At 49.4% G+C, this 19,646-nt stretch overlaps 1 protein-coding gene across 1 annotated transcript in view; it reads right to left on the reverse strand.

Moving 5' to 3' along the window:
- The window catches only part of TOX2 (TOX high mobility group box family member 2), a 217,185-nt gene that overhangs the window by 13,452 nt on the left and 184,087 nt on the right, over positions 1–19,646 (reverse strand). The window contains 2 exon segments of the mRNA XM_035892920.1: positions 8,589–8,816; positions 13,325–13,564. Of these exon segments, the coding sequence (XP_035748813.1) occupies positions 8,589–8,816; positions 13,325–13,564 (468 nt within the window).

The raw sequence follows: 19,646 nt of genomic DNA on the forward strand, positions 1-19,646 counted from the left end.
TGCCCCTCCAGGTCCTTCTGGGAGTGAGGGGCCCAACCCTGACCCCAGCATTCAAGGGGTGGCCTCCCCAGTGCCCAGGACAGGGGCACGGTCACTGCCCTGCTCCTGCTGGCCACACCATTCCTGATACAAGGCAGGATGCTGTTGGCCTTCTTGGCCACCTGGGCACACTGCTGGCTCATAGTCAGCCGCCTGTCGACCAACACCCCCAGGTCCTTTTCTGCTGGGCAGCAACCTGTCCAACCCCTCTGCCATGGCCAGGGACACCTTTCACTAGACCGGGTTGCTCAAAGCCCTGTCCAACCTCATCTTCCAATGACTGGGCATCCACAGCTTCTCTGGGTGACCTGTGCCAATATCTCAACACCCTCATTGTAATAAACCATCCCTAAGGGACTTCTGCCGTCCTGCCCTGCCTGCAGGGGCTCTCTGCACCCACCCTGCTCCCTAAAGGACACTGAGCAGCGAAACCCCAGCCTGACACTGGGGAAACGCCGTGCGGACGTGGGAAGAGTGGATCTGAACAAAACTTCTCACGAATCCTCTGTGTAAAAGCAGCTCTAGTGCAGTATTTCTAACCTTTAAAATTCTAATTTAAACATTGACAAAACCATGTTACTTTCTAATTAAATCCCATTTTCTCCCAGGGATTTTAATTTCAAAGTGATTTATCAGATTTAAGGATCCTCAAAACATTTTGCATGTTTTTTTCTAACCTGCCATGCCCGCTGATTAATTTTCCTTATTTGTTAGCAGGAGGATTCATTAGTCATTAAGCGAGTGGGTGGGTTGGGGGGGGAGCAAAAATGGTTGGTGATTATGAAAACAAAAAATCAGAGCTGTAAGAAGCATATGTTGGGATCGTAATCCTGACACCTCTGTGTCTCAGCAAAGCAGCTAGTAATTGTACCGTAATGAAATGTTCTTGTTTGATAACCAGTTAATTAGAGCAGACAATTATTCCAAACCCCGCTGACGCCCACAAACAGCTCCATGTCGTGCAGGCACTGAATGACAGCCGGAGCTGTTATCTGTAACCTCTGCATCCCAGCCTGCCTGCTTTAGCAGAAATGCCGCTTCCCAAGCCTGGGGGAGGCTGAAAAGAACCCAAACTCTCCCCCAAAAAATCAAGGGGTCCACTGATCCTGAGCAAAAAGGTCTCTGCTGCAATCCTAGATGGAGTTTGGGGCGTTTTGCTTCAAAAAAGGGGTAGACCATCAGGAGAGATGAAAAGTGCAGCAAAGGTCCCCAGGAAGAGAACTGAGGGACTCGGTTTACTTAGCTGGGAGAGAAGACCAAGAGGAGCCACAGCCTCCAAACGTGACACAGCAAAGGAGGAGGCAATGAATGATCCTCTGCATCTACTGCAGATAAAAAAAGAGGCAAAAGGCTTAAATGGTAACAAGGGGAATGTTGGCTAAGTGAGAGGAAAGTGTTCCTAACAGTAAGGATAATTAAGCACTGGAAGAGATTGCCTGGGGAGATGTGTAATCTCCACCACTGAAGGTTTAAGAACAGATTAGGCACACATCCATCAAGAATGGCTTAAGTAGAGATGATCCTGACTTCAGGCAGCAGTATGGTCTGGTTGACCTCTTAAGTCTTTCCTTGCCCTCCTTTTTATGATTCCATGAGTGGATTTCACCCCACCCCCCAAATGTATAAATTTGGATTTTATTCTGCTGGTAAATCTGGAGGGTTTTTCTTGTAACTATTATACACTTTCCTTCAAGATATCTCTTGGGATCATCATAACTTATGGCTTATTCATAAGATAACTCGAAAGTACCTCCTCCCTGCACAGTGGTGTCTGCCACACCGCCCTTCTCTTTGCATATGGCCTCCACCCGTCCATCGGAAATGCATATAGCAAACATAGCCACGTCATCCTTATTGCCTCCTAGCTCTTCCTCACCTCCTCGCACCCTCCTCTGTATCTCTCCTGCTGCCTTCTTGGGGAAGGCTTAATCCGTCTTTCCCAGCATGAAAACCAACTAACCCAAGCTACATCTACCACGTAAATCTCAGCACACCTCCTTTGGTCTAATGGCTATGATCTGGATTGCAAAGTCCTGAGGTCAACAAGCTTGGACTGGTGCAATGGGAGGCACCTGTCAATGATACCCATCAGGAGGCTTCTGGTTAAGCAGTGCTCCAATCCCCCCAGTGATGGCATGGGAGTTGCTGCACAACTGACGTCCCTGAGGACACCTACAGTGAAGGCTCTGGTTTCAGACGAGCTCCTCCTTTATCTTGGTGGAGATGCGGTGTTGTGAAGCAGTCCTTTTGAGAATGAACGGATAAACCCATAATCAGGTAGCAATTGCCATTGATTAAAGTGTTCTGAAAGAGTCATGCTTTCCTCTGCCTTGACTTCATTGTGCTACCTGGGTGTAAGTCATGCTCCACGTGAGGACATGTGTGTTCCCAGGACAACCCACAGAAGACTCCAAAATGAGGTAGAGGAAGAGGGTGATGAATCCAAACCCTAACCTCCATGGAGGATGAAAAACACACAATGTGCATCTTCCACACTTCTGATTTTTCTCTCCAAGAAGAGAAGTCCCACTCTTGGAGCTGCTTTTAACCGCAGTTCTGCCCCTTCACAACTTCCTGATCAATATCCTGGTCTCCACCAGACCTCTCTTGAAACCTTGTTTGGGATTGGTGCTTCCGTCTTTCTCCAGTACATGTCTTTCCTTCAGAGTCAGAAGATGCTGAAACCTCCTTGCAGGCCAGGGCAACTAGTTGGACCCTTCCAGCCCCTCAGTGCTAGGGCTTTGGGGCAGCATCAGGGAACTGCAACCAGTGGTGGCTCTACCACTGACAGCTCTGGACCATGCTGGAAGGGGGCAGTTTGACAACCACACTGCCAGGCAGCACCTGGTTCCCATGGGATCAATCCCCCGTGATGGCCCTGCCATAATACAGCATTACAGCTGACCCACGATGCCTCTGTCCCGCCACAGAGACATGCGCTGTCCTGTCACCAGGTGATGTATCAGGTTCAGTAAGCAGATGGATCTGATTAGATGGGTGATCTATTATCTTCTGCTGAGCGAGTAATTTTTCTACTGGGTAATTTATCCCCGGAATGTGAACGCTGTGTTATTCTCCAGGCTGTGCATTTGTATGGGAAAATCACAGATGCATTTGGCCATGGAATCTCATAGCATTACTGAACTGGCCCCGGTGAAGCAGGGCTACCGTGAGCACGAACTCATCTCCAGTACCTTTGTGTCCCCAGGGAGTCCTCAGACTCATAAACTCAACTGGAAATGCTGATTTTGTCTGATTTTGCTTCTGATCACTCAGGATGGGAAGCCTGAGGTTCACTCAACAGCTTGCTCAGAAACTTCTTGATGCCTCTACTCTGAGCTTCCAGGGCCTGAGAAACACAGACCCAATGCTTTGAATTTGCTGCTGGACTTCCTAATGAAAAGAAGCAGGTTCCAGAGACATCTGCAACTGCCAGCCTGGCAGCGTTCCCCGTGCTCCATCATCACCAGGCTCCAAACCAGCATCCTCTTCCCCCCAAATACAGCGGGCAATGGGAAGGTGCTCAGAGAGGGAGTAAGAGAAGGTGGCAGAGAAGAGCAAATCCCACCGGTGACTTCTCCAGAGCGTTGCCTGGCTTATCATCCAAATGAACCGCCCCCCCAACAGAGGACAGCCACCCAGGGCTGGGTGTCACCCCCTCTTGAGCACAGATGCCCACCACAGGGCTGGTGGCCCTGAGGGAGGAGGGGAGGGGGCTGCAGCCCTGCCGGGTAGCACGAGCTGGGACCAGGCCGTGAGCACTATGCCCATGCTGGGGAAAAATCCTCCCTAGTGAATTCACAGAGTTTGCTCCAATCTAGTGCTCAAATTCTTCTAATTTCTTCCAAACTGGGCAGCCCTTTTAAACCTCGCTGGATAACGCTGCTCACACTGCTCTGTATCTGCTAATGAAAAAAAGTAACGTGGTGGCACGGGATTCTGCGAGTCTTGAGCAGGGACCTGAAGCTGCAGGCGGATTACTACGGCAGGTACCCCATTTGGTGATAATGGCTGAATTAACATTTCACTCCCCACCAGAGTCTAAGCTATCTCTACAGGAACAGCTGCTAAACTATTTGCAAAGTTCAAAGAGTACGTATTAATATTTTTTTTTTTTTCCCCGAGTCACATTCTTCAGATTCCCATGTAAGCTCCTTAGAAAAGGCCGCGCCAGCTGTTGAAGAATGAAGATTACAATGTCCCGCTAATGCAGCGCTGGAGATGTTTAAAGGTATTGTTATTTATTACTGCTCCGCAGGCAGGGCCACACTGGAAGGGGTTAAAATGGGGAAGAAAACGTCGCTTTGCCGAACAGGTGTCCTTGAGCAGTACCCAAGGACACGGAGATTGCTAATCCTGTATTCCACAGCATGATCAAATCACCAGGCAACAGATATAAATAAAAAAAGGCAGGAAATAGGGAAATTTAGATACAAGTGTGTCAGAGGGAAAATGAAGATTCATTGTGAAGAGGCTGAGAAGAGAAGAAGAAGAAGGAACAAAATGACAAAGGCACAAATGATAAACCAGTAAGAACGAAAGAAATGGGGGAGGGTGGGGAAGCCTCTCTGTGAAATACATGTTTGTGACAGCAGCAGCCAAATCAAAGATGCTCTTAGATTATATGGTTTCTTGCATAATATGCGTTCTGGGTCCCGCGTGGTGTTTGTCTTTCAGCTAGCGCACAGGGAAAAAACCGTATCTGAAATGGGACGTGAGCAACCTTTATTTTGCTTGTTTCATCAGGAGGAGAAAGCAAATTTGCTCTGTGGGAGCAGCAGCACCTGCTCAATGGCAAATAAATAGCTACAGCTTTGATATTACAGTGCATATAATCATTAGCAGCACAAATGGCAGAGGATTAACCCTCTGCCTGCTGGCCTGAGCTACCTGGCAAAGGGGTGGCATCGCATTTCTGTTCCATGTAGCATCTGGGGGGCAAGTGCAGCTGGAGCTGGGCTGGGTGGCACAAGACCCCCCTCCCTACCCCAAGGCATGGGCTGTGTTGCACCGGCAGCATGGCAACCAGCCACCGGCACTGGGCTTTCCTTGCCCCTGTGGCACTGGCATGGCGGCCACCCGTACATCACACCTCTGTGCATGCCGGAGCTAGGAGGGACGGACGGACACGTCGGCAAGCACAGCAGGGCACGTGCCGGGGGCTGCTGACATGTGCTGGGGATCACAAGCTCAAAATTCCCTGGCTGAGGTTGGGTTCATCAGCCAGCTTGCTTTGAACCCCCTCCCTGGTTGCTCCCTGCCTCTTCTGCCTGCTTTCCTCCCACAAGGCAGGATCTGAAACACACTCAGGGATGGGGAAATGCTGTGCCTGTTGGAAAGTGGAAAATAAGGTTTGTAATCCTCGTCTGAAGCAGAAACTAACAGGGATATAAACATCTGCTTAATAAGTCCATGGTGGGGCTGGGGTCTGCACATCAGCCGTCTGGAGACACAATGGTCTGAACATCTCAGGTTGGAGGGATCCCAGCCCAAAATCACATTCTCTAGCCTCAAATCCACCCTCTTCCCTCATGCCAGGAAGAATGGAAGCTTTCTTTAACTAAAACCTTGGTCCTAGTTGAGCAAGAACATCCAGGGCTGACCACTTCCTTGCCTGCTTTGCCATTGCTGCGTTGGCTTTTCCCCGGCTTGTCTTCTGCACCGCTTTCTGCAGTGAGGGTATGAAGACGCTCAAAGCCATGCTGCCACTAGAGCTGGAAGCAGCGCACCGGGTGAAATACTTCCCTTTTCCACCCTCCCACCCCTGCCCAGAGCACGATGCTCCTGCCTGGCGATGAGCCAAACCATGGTCCAGTACAGCCACGTGGCAGCCTGGACTCCCAGGTCTCAGCAGGATTTTGGCCAGCGACGGCATCACCGTGTAGCTGTCCTGCTCAGTCACCATCCCCTCCCGAGAGGTGCCAAGAGAGCGCTTGGCAGGGGCTGCTTGCCTTCAGCGTGAATGCATGCATCGTGTCCTGCAGCCCTCAGGAGAAAGGACCTGCAGGACATCCCACACACTTGTTTTCACATATTAAAGATAATTTGTTGATGATTTTTTTTTCCTTTTTCCTCTTTTTCCTTTCCATTGCATTGCCTTATAAATCTAAACAGACTTGACTGGGGATGCTGGCAGGGGAAAGCAAACAGGGACTAAAATAAACTCCCTTCCAGCCAAACACTTCAAGAGTGAACGTGCCCCATCGCACAAACCAACGATACAGTGCCAGAGCCAAAGATAAATAGCGTCCCTCCAGCCGGAGTCCCGGGCAGGGAGGTAGCTGTCATGAGAGAACAGTATACAGCTGGAGACAAAGCCAGGAAGTTAATATTTAAGCATTCAGACAAGGAACAAATGACTTAATTAAATCAATTACAGAGGGAGAAATGGACCCACTTAGAAAGCGTGTGTAAAGAGACAGCAAGGCTGCTACTATCTCATGGAGGAGAAGAGAGAGTTAGCAGGGAAGATAAACGGACTGGTCTAATCCCTGCTGTTAATTAAGAGCTGAGCATTTGCACTGCGCTGAGTCAGGTCACTCCAGCACTTCCATTATATAAACCACATTTGCAGCCGAGCTCCATGCCCAATCTACAGAGATATTTGTAACCAGATGGACTAAGGGAGAGGCAGACCAAGATGTTGGGAGGGTTGAAAGCAAGAGGAAGAGGTGACATAAAAACTTTTCCATGCTCCTGAACCTCCCACACCTTGCACCCATAGTCCAAACTCAGCCCTTGCCCTGCAGCTTCCCGGGCAGCAGGGCTGGGGCAAATGTGCTGCACAAGGAGGGGACCTTCTTCCCTTCTTCAGCACGAGAAATTCCCACGTGATCCCCCAGTAACCGGTCCAAAGAGCTAAAAAGGGAGGATCATGAAAACATCAAAGCAAAGGATGGGCTAGAGGGGGTCAAGAGCAGGGCCACCAAGGTGATCCAAGGACTGGGAAGCCTCTTTCAGCCATATGAGGATGGGCTGAGAGAGCTGAGTTTGTTCAGCCTTGAGCAAAGGAGGCTTAGAGGGGATCTCATCACCACGTACCGGTACCTAAGGGGGAGCTACAAGGAAGATGGCGACTCCCTTGTCACAAGGAGAGGACAAGGAGGAATGGACACAAGTTGCTCTTGGGGAGGTTCCGGCTGGACAGGAGAGGCAAATGCTTGACCATGCAAAAGCTCAACCATTGGAATAATCTCCCCAGGGATGTGGTTGGCTCCACCACATTGGACACGTTCAAGCTTTGTTTGCTCAGCTGGACAGGGTGCTGGGCCGTCTTGTCTAGGCTGTGCTCTTGCCTGGAAAGGTTGAACCAGATGATCCTTGAGGTCCCTTCCAACCTAGGATTCTACGATCTATGATTCTATGATTTAGCACTTTGCACAGTATGGAGCCTCCAAATGGATCAGCAAAAGGGCTTTCATCCCAGAAGATGCCTTGCTCTTATTCCCAACTTGGTGTGGGGAGGAAAGCAAGGCTATTTCCTAGCATGCCTTCTGTTTAAATGACTTTTTTTCCTCCCTGCTGCTCCTTCCCCAAATGTGGCTGCTTCAGATGCTGGCCGTGGACACCCTATGGGAGATGGGGCCACCTGAAGTTGAGAGCCAGGCTCTAAGAGAAGGGCTCACCGCTCATGGGGTTGGATTGCCAGTTAACACATGTTTGGGTTCAGAGACACATCAGGCGCGGTGTCAGATCTCACTCTGCCCGACAAAAAGTCATACTTGCTATGGAAAGTGTTCCCTGGGGTTTTCTTAATAGGCAATAAGCAATTACAGGCTTTTGTAACTCACTCCCCATCAACCAAACAGTTAAAGCAGGACCTAGAAGTCTCTGTGTGAAGCAGACTGAAAGTGGCTGACAGCTTTGGGGCAGGAAGGTTTCCTCTGCCAGGCCACTTCAGACATCTCCTTCCTAAGCTTTTAAAGCCTTAATGTTAGGTTTCAGGCCAGCGATGTAGAGAGTTAATAGTTTTTAGCCCATTTGCCATCACTCCTTGCAAGTAAATAAGCAAGTACAAACCCATCTCCCATCTCAGGCTGTAAGAACCCCACATCAGGGAAAGGCCACTGATGTTTTTGCAAAGTATGGTCTTATCAAGAATAATTAGTTGCCACAAAAATTTGCTCTTCCCCATGTATCAGAGATTTTTCTAAAATAGGGGCAGAGGCAAAGCAAACTTAGGGCATCCTTCTGCAGCCCCATCCAGCCCTGCCTGCACTGTGGGTTGGGCCCTCCCTCCTCAGGGCATCGGGTGGCAAAGACCTGTGTGTGCAGGGCACCCCGCGGAGGCGTCCCAGGGCCAGGTCACATCGCCTCCACACCGGCTCAGGGCTGGTGGTGCGGTACGCAAACCACTCGAGCATCGCTTCAAGTGGCAGTGGGCACTTCAGCACCGATCCTGAAAACAGGGCTCCTTTCTGTGCATGCACTTCAGCCTGTTTAAGCCCCTGGCCATGCTCCTAACGTGCCTGGGGAGACTCTGACCCTCTCTACCATGGAAAAACACATTTCAACAGTTGAAAGAAAAAAAAAAGAGATCAGTAACTCACTTGTTTTTGTTCTTCTCCCAAACTGTCCCACATTGACGCAACAATTTTCGATACGTCTCCGAAGGTAGCATTGGGGTTTTGCCCTTTGATGGCTGCTTGCGTGTCTCTGAAAAACAGGGCGTAGGCTGATACGGGCTTCTGGGGCTCATTGGGATCCTTCTTTTTCTTCTTCTTTTGGCTTTTGGGCTTTTTGCCCAAGTCTGTTGATGGTCTTTTCTCTCCAGTGACCTGCAAAACCAAGAGATGTCCCTCAGCGGTCAGCTGGGAGTGGTCTGATATGAGTCCCTGCTAGAGATTCTTAGCAAAGGAGGAGAGAGAGGGCATGGGCAGAGAAGGGCTCCCAGCGCGGCAAGGGGGGAAGCAGCCCTGGGCCCCCCTGGAGCCTCCAGGATCATCACACAAACTGCTGGTGGGTGCCTGAGCCCAGGTTGGGTGCCTCCTCACAGCCTGGTTCACAGCTCGGGTTTGCCCCTTGCTGCCCCGGTGGTCCCTGCTCCAAAGCTGAGGCTTTCCAGACACTCATCCTTGGTCCCCACTTCCCCTTCCTCCTCCCCAGCACCACAAGCTCACTCTCCCCCTGATCTTTTTCTGAGACCTCTCCAAACACCTTGCTTCCCAGCCAGATCCTTTTAGCAGGCCATGAATTTTTCCAAACTCTGCTTCCACATGGTTTCTGATTTCCAGCCCAAAAATCCCCCCTTTGCAAGCTGCTTTTGACTTTTCTCGCCCGCATGTGTGCTGGTGGCAGACCCTCCCCACTCCTGAGGCAGGAGGGTCATGAGCACCTGCCAAGCAGCACCAGCATCTCATTAGCCATCACACCAGGGCCATCCAAAATTTATTTCACCCTGCTAACACATATGTACACCTATCCAGTAATTATTTTAGTCTTATGCATTGAACACTTTGCATGCACCGTTCACTCTTTACAACCAGGCTGGGTGTAGCCAGATGACTAGGTCTTGCTGTAGCCGTGCTAGATGCCCTATGGGTGGTTGAACCAAGGGGAACAGGACACAGTTGGACTTTGTGGCTGCTCAGCACGAGACACTGTCATCAGGCAGGGAAGTAAAACAGCAAGGTGGAAACGGGGATGTTTCCAGTGAAGGCAGCATGAATCCTATGGCTAAGCCTCCACCGGGATGCCCTGGGCAGCGTGGTGAATATATGGGACGGCAGACGCCTCGACATGTTGGTGTGCCATGGAAGAGACCCCTGGAAAGAACTTGGACGCACATCAAAGCTCTCAACGCATTAACTGTGGACAGCGAAAGCTCGCACCACAGGGAAGCACCATTATCCTTATTTCATAGCAGAGGGAAAGCTAAATACACCAGTGGTTAAACACAGCAGAGAATAAAACCACTGCCAGCAGGCTGCTGCAGCCTGGATCTCTGCATCCTCGAGGGCAAACAGGCAGCACCTCTGCCTGCAGACCCACGGTGCACCAAGGGCTCAGGCACTGCCTGACTTCGGCAGCCCCTGCTCTGCCGGGTGCACGGGCTAATTGCATTACTTAGAAAGTCGCCCGGTCTGTCAGTTAGAGGTCTAGAAAAAACAATTAAAAAAAAAAAATCAATTGACACAGGTCTAAACACCAAGCCGTTGTGAAAACTGTGCCTCCCGGCGAGCACTGGGAGCAAAAGGCCTTTTCTCCTGATGGATTTGCTGATTTGATTGCGTGCTTGGAAGCGCCGGGATTTAAGAGGCTTCACTTCAGCTGGCACGGGGGCAGCCACAGGGAGAAAAGGGCAGCAGCGCTCCTGTTCCCTGCTCAGCAGCTCTTGACTGGTCATTAAGTTCAGTATCAGCGCAGTGACATTTGTCAAACAGACAGTGACCATTAGTGAATGAGCATAGAGACGAAAAAAAATTGCGTTTAATTTAAAATTGCCCAATTGGGCTTGAATGGGAGGCCTGGAGGTGAAAGGCCAGCTTATTAGGAGAAAAAAAATGCATGGCAGGGCTTCAGCCCATTAGCAAGTGAGATGGTATTTTAACTAACTGTAATCCTGTTTGATTCACTTAAGTGCCGTGGGGGGGACCTGCTCTCCTCACAGCCCTTGACCAAGCGAAGGAGCCGGGAACAGGCGCAACGCAACCACAGCCGTGACGATGGCTTTACAGTCGGTCCTGCTTAGGCAGCACCACAGAGCAAATGGTACTTATGGAAAACAGATGCTGCCTGCAAGGCTGCCTGGAGCTGTCAGTTCCCAGGAGGGAGCAGAGCAGATCGGGACTTTGCCTGGTTTTCCTGGGGTTCACCAGCTGTGACACAACATGGGATGAGACAACATCCAGCCCCGGCCTGCAGAAGACGCTTGAACAACCTAAGCTACGTTCAGGACTTCGCTGCCCCAGAGCAACTGCATCCCCCAAGGCTCCCTTCACGTCAAACTGACCGTGAAGGCTCGTGAAGCAGGATGAGGTGCGTGGCCACCAGCCCCTGCATGGACCTGCTCTGGAGAGGCAGCAGAAGGTGCGTTTAACACCAGATGGGGACTGGGGCACTTCACTGGTGAGAGATGTGATCCCATAAACTGATGGCTTGGTGCCTTCTTAGATGTTGAACCCATGAAGAGCAGGAACCTCATGGCCACCATGATTTTGATAACTGGAGAGAGATTGCTAATCCAGCTGGAATCTGGGCTCTCCCTTCCATGCAGGTGTACATCCCCCAAAGCGATGAAGCAGGCAAATGCATCAGTGAGGCTGGGAGACCTCCTAAAATCATTAACTCCCTGGCTCAAAGGACCTGAACTACCTAAAATCATAGAATCATTAAGGTTGGAAAAGGCCTTCAAGACCATCAAGTCCAACCTTCAACCCAACATCACCGTGCCTACGTGCTGGCATCAGACCCATTTCTTTAACATGTGACCTTCTTGGTCACAAGATGAATTTCTGCTTGTTAGACCTTGCTTTGGTGACTTGTTGCAGAAAGGCCCTTAATGGCCACATGAAAAATGGCCGATGGGTGAGTACAGCAGCTGTGTAGATAGAGAAAGCAAACAGAAACCTGCAGGCCACATCGTGGTTCTCCTGCTTTCTTTACGCTTACGGTCTCCTTCCTCCATCAAATACATCACTCCTGTTCCACCTGCTTGCTGAGTGGTTTACAGGGCAGAAAAATAAGGGGGCATGCCTTTAGGATAAGGAAAAATTCAAATCTCTGCAAGTTGTCATAATTTCGACATCTCCAAATTCTTTCTACCCCCACGGGCATCATGGGCTCAAGAAGAACAGAAGATCCAACACCAAAACTGTGTCTTCCCCCGTGCCTCCTGCAGCTCCAGCCGGGAGGGAGGGAGGCTGGGTCACGCTGAAAGAGGCAGAGAGAGACAACCTGGTGGGTAACTAAGCTGAAACTCATCTTCTGCTGACGGGAAAGATTTCAGCTCCCAGGTAATTGCCTGGAGCTGTGTGACACAGGCTCTGGGAGAGAGGCGGACTGAGGGGTCCAGCAACACAACCCGTCCCACAGTGTTCTGGGAGAGAGACAGACCGAGGGGTCCAGCAACACAACCCGTCCCACAGTGTCCCCCAAACGTGGAATCACGGGGCTGGAGAAACGCTGTCTATTTTCAGACATGTGAATCCCTTCTTTTTACACTTTTATTCCACTGAAGCTCAGTTTTCACATCCAAGTGTGCACTCTGCTTTGAAATGTCCCGATCTGAACTGAAAGCTGCCAACGGATGAAAACCTACAGGATTGATGGTAATACATTTGCCTGGATTTCCACGGAAAGGGAAAGGGTTTTGCTCAGTCCTAGTGTTTTCCTCGTTTCCCAGTCTCTGCACTGTTTGCTGCTCTGGTTATACATTCAAATCCTGTCACAACCATCTATTTTTGCCAGACAAGGCTACAATACCAGTGGTCCTGGTGTCACCCTTGGATCAGCACCTTCCAGGAGAAGGTTTTCCGCAAAAAGCTTTAATCAAAGTCCCCCAGGGAACCCAGTGATTGACCTGCAGGCATGGAGACCCACCAGGTCTCGAGGCAACAACCCTCCAATTGCTGCAATTTGCCCTCAGAAAATAACAGACGGAAGACTCGTGGAAAACAACGTGTGGTGTTGGTGCATTTTGAGAAAGGTGGGCAACAATCAAGATGTCCCCAAAACAAATCCTTGAGTTTCTTGATGCCATGCTCAGCAGCAGTTGTGCTGGCTGTAGAAGTAGACTTTGTGCCACTAAGACATTGCTGACTATCTAAACCCCTGTGCAGGCGAACTAAAAGGCAGAAGACTCTCTCGCTTTTAATTTCTGGTGGTTTTTTTTTCCTTAGCAAGCCATGTCCAGTGAGCTCAGCTAAATCCCACCCTGCGTTATTTTCCTTCCCTGTTTTTGTCTCCTCTACCCACCGTGAGAAATCTAATTTTGCACCCAAGCATTTGCAGAACCTTAGCCACTGAACCCACTTTGCTCATCAAAACCTTGATCGGAGGAAACTCTGCAGCTTGATGGAGCTGGTAAACCGTGGAGAGAAAAGCCCAACTCTCATTGCTAAACTTGCTGCATGTACAACCCAAACACGTGTGCTGGCCTGCCATGCTGCACCTCACCCTTGGCTGGAAACAATCTCCCCATACTTGGGAAGGTCTCCCACTATATATACATATTTAAAAAAAAGAAAAAAAAGACCAAAAGTCTGTGCTCTTATTTAGCGCACTTTATCCCTCACTGAAAAACATCATCTGCCGTTTTGTCTCTGTCTGTTAAAACAGCACGTACCTTATAATGTGACTCTGTCTCCTCTTCCTGAGTAGAACTGGAGGGAGATGGTGTAGCGGACTTACTTCCCGGGGGCGATGGGGAACCGTGGGTAACACTGCTCCGCATCCCCATCTGAGAAATCAGCTGTGACTGGCTGAGAGCGCTCATGGGGCCGGCTAACATCCCGGGGCGATTGATCAGGGGCACTTGACGGTTGGACTCATAGGACGTGGCGTCCGAGTGGACCATCTCCTGGATCTGAGTTAGGAGAATATCACTTTGTAATTAAAAAATTTATTTGTTTATTTATTATACTATCAAATCACTTTAAGACAAACTCTTATTGACTGATTTAAAATTATTCCACATGGCTGGTAAAGTCTTCCTTGTGCCCCCTTCCAAACAAGCCAAGAGCAAGGACTGAATATCGTGCACCCAGGGCTCTCCTCCTGCCATCGCCCTGCCAATGGTCACTACAGAGAGGTGCTAAATTGTCTTTGTACAGAGGTCTGTGCGTCCAGGAGGTGCCACTGCCTGCCTCAGGGGCCAGTGGTGTCTGGCACCTACCGGGGGTCTGAAGGAAAAGTTCAGAAATGAGAAGTTTTTGGCCAAATCACCAGGAGAAGGCAAGGCGTTGCAACATCCTGGGCATTTCTGGGGCCAAGCCTTGCAGCTGCACACGTGAGGCCATCGCTGAGCACTGGCACATGTTGTGCCAGGGTATTCGGGGCCCCTGACAGTCCAGCCCTGGGACATCAGCAATGCAGTGTTAGAGGCCGTGGACCGCAACCACTCTCCTGCTGGGCAATACTTGGTATTGACATTTAGTAACCGCAGAGGTGAAAAAATACCTGCTTGTCTGAGTTTATGAAGATACCGCAACCAACCCTTCGGCACCATCTGTACAACTGGGAATTAGCATGTGATGGACAATGTCTTTCAAGAGAAACAATGCAGAGAGGTTGCTTTATCGTTAACAGGAGAGGCCAGTGTGCCTTGCACTACTGGGCCATTACTACGAACAGTCCTGTGCTTATTTATCTTACCATGACTCCTATGTAACAAGTAGAGGTTTCTTTTCATGTCATTGCTGACATGCTGTATAAAATCCAGAGCAGGACAAGGTAAAATGTGTGAGATAACTAGTTCAAGAGATACTTGCTACTTGAATATTTTTACTTGATTTACAGTTTTTCTTCTGACTGTATAACAGGTGGGAAAAATGGTAATCAATATATATATATATATTTTAAAAAGAATGACTGGCATAGAATCATAGAACAGAACCACAGAATCATTAAAGTTGGAAAAGACCTCCAAGATCAAGTCCAACCGTCAACCCAACACCACCATGCTTACTAAACCATGTCCCGAAGTGCCATGTCTACATGTATTTTGAACACCTCCAGGGATGGTGACTCTCCCAGCCCCCATTCCCACCATGCTGGTCTGCCCAAAGCTGTGACACTACCATCAAGCCAGAGGTTTGTACGTCCCCAAGCCCCAGAAGCCCCGAGCACCACAACATGCCCTGAGATGGACCCCAACTCCTGAGGGCAAGCTCTCCTGGTGGCCACCACCTCATTATGACTCTTCCTGGAGATGCCTCTTCCAATTTTAAATACCGCAATCAGCTCCAATCCCACTCAAAATCAAAGTAGCAGGAAAAAAAGTCCAGACGAGAAAGAAAATGATGAACTGCCTGTTAAGATTTCCCAGCGAGGGAAGGAATCAGAAGTGATGTAAGTGTGTGCATGCATGTAGGTAAGAGACAAGGGATTTGTCATGAGAGTTTTCCTCAAAAATGAAGAGTTTCCTAATACCTATTTATTTCAGAGGTTTCTTTTCATGTCATTGCTGACATGCTGTATAAAATCCAGAGCAGGACAAGGTAAAATGTGTGAGATAACTAGTTCAAGAGATACTTGCTACTTGAATATTTTTACTTGATTTACAGTTTTTCTTCTGACTGTATAACAGGTGGGAAAAATGGTAATCAATATATATATATATATTTTAAAAAGAATGACTGGCATAGAATCATAGAACAGAACCACAGAATCATTAAAGTTGGAAAAGACCTCCAAGATCAAGTCCAACCGTCAACCCAACACCACCATGCTTACTAAACCATGTCCCGAAGTGCCATGTCTACATGTATTTTGAACACCTCCAGGGATGGTGACTCTCCCAGCCCCCATTCCCACCATGCTGGTCTGCCCAAAGCTGTGACACTACCATCAAGCCAGAGGTTTGTACGTCCCCAAGCCCCAGAAGCCCCGAGCACCACAACATGCCCTGAGATGGACCCCAACTCCTGAGGGCAAGCTCTCCTGGTGGCCACCACCTCATTATGACTCTTCCTGGAGATGCCTCTTCCAATTTTAAATACCGCAATCAGCTCCAATCCCACTCAAAATCAAAGTAGCAGGAAAAAAAGTCCAGACGAGAAAGAAAATGATGAACTGCCTGTTAAGATTTCCCAGCGAGGGAAGGAATCAGAAGTGATGTAAGTGTGTGCATGCATGTAGGTAAGAGACAAGGGATTTGTCATGAGAGTTTTCCTCAAAAATGAAGAGTTTCCTAATACCTATTTATTTGTTTTCGTAATGCTAGAGTGAGGGGACATCTGATGGGACTGAAAGGCGACTAATCTCACAGGGCTGCAGGGGCACATGGACATGGCACAGGCCACCAGCACAAGCGCAGCGTCCTGAGGCTGCTGAGCCCAACTCTCTTGAAAGATTTGAAAGAAAAATGAAACACATATATATATGGCTATTAAGAAATGTCGAATGCTACATTAGACAAAATACAAGTATCTTGTGGAGTGTATATCCCCCTGTGGCATGGCATAAACCAAAGTTCTGGTGGTTGGGTCAGGTGGGAGCAGCAACAACCCCCTGTCCTGGCCAAGGAGCCTCAAGTTGTGCCAGGGCAGGTTTAGGTTGGACATTGGGAAAAATTCCTTCCCCGCAAGGGCTGTCAGGCACTGGAATGGGCTGCCCAGGGAAGGGGTCGAGTCCCCACCCCTGGGGGGGATTTAAAAGCTGGGCAGACGAGGTGCTTAGGGCCAGGGTTTAGTGGTGGGACAGCAGGGTTAGGGGAATGGTTGGGCTGGGTGATCTTAAAGGTCTTTTCCCACCCAAATGATTCTGTGATTCTATGAGATGAGATAGGGACAAACCCGGCCATGTTCTATGTGTATGGAAGCTTTTGGGGCTGCCCTGCTGTTTGCTGAGCAAAGACCTCATTTCCAGGTTGTACCATTTTCCCTGAAAACCCCATTTTCACCCCAGGATCCATCCCTGTCTGGCCACCCCCAGCAGCAGGACTCAGCCCCCCACAGCCCCTGCCGGCAGAGCCAAGCTGCCGGCACAGCCTCGTCCAGCCATGGAGGAAGCCAGTGGGAGGGAGAGAAAACCCTGCCTGAAACGTTTTCCAGACTTTTTCCCTTTTATAGTAATCTGATTAATGTTAACATGAGTTTAAAGACCCAGGCTTTATTTATTAACAATCCTCATTTCCGATAAGCCCGCTGAGGTGCGATCTCTCATTACCAGGGGAGGCTTGCCAACTCCATTAGAAGCACATACAGAGAGAAACCCAGGGAAGACCTGCAAGGGCTTGGTAGGCTTCAGAGGAAATAAATCCAAACGCAAAACCGGATTTACTGCTGCAGGTCAGGAATCAAGAGCTTTACCCAACACCCGACAGCATGTTCTGCTCCCTTTCGGATTCTCCATCAGTAGAGGAATGTGTTTCAGGGGAGCGCGTTTTCCTACATCTGCCCTTTTTCTGTTTTAATTACGAAGAGCGGGAATTTAATTTGCAGGAAGAAAATGATGTCTTGCATTTCAACAGCATGAGGATTCTGGCCGAGGCTGACTTAGGGGCCATGCTGAATTGCTGTCCTTGGCTTCGGGGGTTGCAAGGAAACACCCGGCCTACGGAGGCAGGGGGGTTGGCTTTGCTCCGTTGCGGAGCCGAGGAAACTCACTGCTGCTTGAACTACGGCAAGGTTTATGTGCCCTTAAAACCTGCTGTATTGCAGAGGTCTGGCCTTGCCTTGCCACACGCTGCTGCGTGGGGAACCCTGGCCAAAAAGCCATTGAGGACGTGCACACTGCAGCCAAGCAAGGTGGGGATGGACACCGGGCTTGGGCAGCACCGGAGGCATCAGAGTGGCAATTTTTGTATTTGCAATTGAATTTACGAATGTCGTGGCAATGGCGAGGGGTGAGACAGGCAGCGCTGGGGAGTCTGCAAGGTGGGGAGATGGGTCAGCACCCATCTGCCATACAAGCAGCCAAGCTCCTTCCCAAATTCCAGCGAAAAAGGTACATTTGTCTTGGATTTTGTCAGTTTAATTCAGACCTTTCATGTTGGAGAAGATCTGCCAGCTGCTAAGGAAAAGAATAATTTATTGTCCTTATTTTAAATTTAAATGAAGAAAAAGTTTAGAAGATGGGTGTTTTAGAAATGGGGAAGGCTATGAAACGTGGCTTAAAAATTTTTAAAATTTAAAGTAGCTCATTCACATTTGCAGCCATGGCAGTCTCTTGGGCAAATACTGTATTAAGACAATTTTTTTTGAAACTTTTATTATGTGGCCAATAGACCACAACGGCCCCGTTTATCCATTAAATATGTAATCATGCACTTTTTCTTTACAGTGCATGTTATTTATGCATCAGAGCAGAACAAGTCCAGGAGTGCAATTATGGATATGGGACACGTGCTGCAACTGCTTATGAAAATTTGTAGGAAAAAACAGAAACCTGAGCCCTGGCTCAGAGAATCCATGCGGAAGCCTCCTGCTGACAGTGACCCAACCACAGCCTTCTCTTAAAAAGTGGAGACGCTGCATTTTTCCTTGGAGATCCCCCGCCCAGGATGTCTTAGCCGAGAGGCCTCCTCCCAAGCAGCTGCCTGTTGCTTTACATCATTAAAAACTGGTGGTTTTACCTAATACTTTTGCTGAATATTGCTGGTTCTGACCCCTCTCCCACGTCTCCATCCCTTCTACCCCCCAGCCAGGAGGTTTTGCAGAAGAACATGTACAGCCATGCTCCTTGCATCATGAGACCGCTGTCTGGAGGGGTAGGACCTGGCCCCACCATTTGCCACTCACTAAATTTCTCTCTGCTTCCCTTGCTTTAAAAAAATGCAGTTTTGGAAGCAACAGGCCAGGCTGCCACCTCCCTGTAGCCCCTGCCCATGGTTCTCAATGTCCTCAGGACAGGTGAAGGCGAGCAGTGGAAAAGCTGTTTGTGTTCTGCAGATGTAAAATGTTTGGGGTGAAAATGGAGGCTTGGGTCCAGCCCCAGCACTTCTTCCATGGGCTTTAGGGTGACGATGGCCTTCACTCACGCTGGGGAAAGTGTTAGTCCTGCTTTCTGCTGCGAGACCCTGCAGACACCGAGCTACTTCAGCAGCCTTAGTCATGCATCCAAAGGAGATCGCATCCCCCCGCAAGAAAGATCCAAGGAAAGAGAGAACCAGGAGTAGGATTCAGAGATGCTCCCCCACAGCAAATGGCCTGATTAGGCAAGGAAATGATGAATGAAATTGCGATGACGGCAAACCAAAGTGAAAGAAGACAACGAATGCAACATTCCCCCTGCAAAAGCAAACAACCTCTTATCCCATCGCACACCTGTCCTGTGGGATGCAACCCCGGCCACGGGCTCACTGGGGCTGTACCCGCGCCTTTCCCATCCACAAAGCATTCAGCATCCCCACAGAGTCCGACGGAAGCACGCGCGTAATTAAATAACTGCCTGGCAAATGTGATTAGCTCCATCACCAGGAGGAGCAGCTCTGAAAGCCAGGTCAGATCCCATCTCCATCCTGGGCATTCAGCGCAACAAAGTTGGTGCGAGGTGCTGCAAAAGGCTCGGGACGTGTTTGCAGCCTCCGCTGAAAAGATGTTTTGCATCTCAGAGGAAACATGAGTGAAATGTGATGTAGTCACAGCTAAAGTAATTAAGTGCATCTTACTTAGCAGATTCCCAAAGGCTGTGCTAACTCAAAGACAGCTTATTTTTTTTCCACAATATTTCAATTTTTTTAATGAATATGCATATCAGGCCTATAAACGCTCCAGCTAATCCTAAGAAGGAAAGAAAAATAGGCTGACAAATGGCACATGCTCGGCACTCCTTGTTTGTGGGGAGAAGGGTAATCCAGTGCGAGTGACAAAACGCCGTGAGGAAGAGCCTGGCTGGGGACCTGGGCACTGCTGGATGTGACCCGGCCATGTGCGCTGGCAGCCCAGGCGGCCAACCCTACCCTGGGCTGCAGCCCCAGCAGCATGGCCAGCATCGCGGGAGGGGCT

Source organism: Egretta garzetta, unplaced genomic scaffold (genome assembly GCF_000687185.1).
Source record: "Egretta garzetta isolate BGI_Z169 unplaced genomic scaffold, ASM68718v1 scaffold24, whole genome shotgun sequence".
Lineage (NCBI taxonomy): Eukaryota > Metazoa > Chordata > Aves > Pelecaniformes > Ardeidae > Egretta > Egretta garzetta.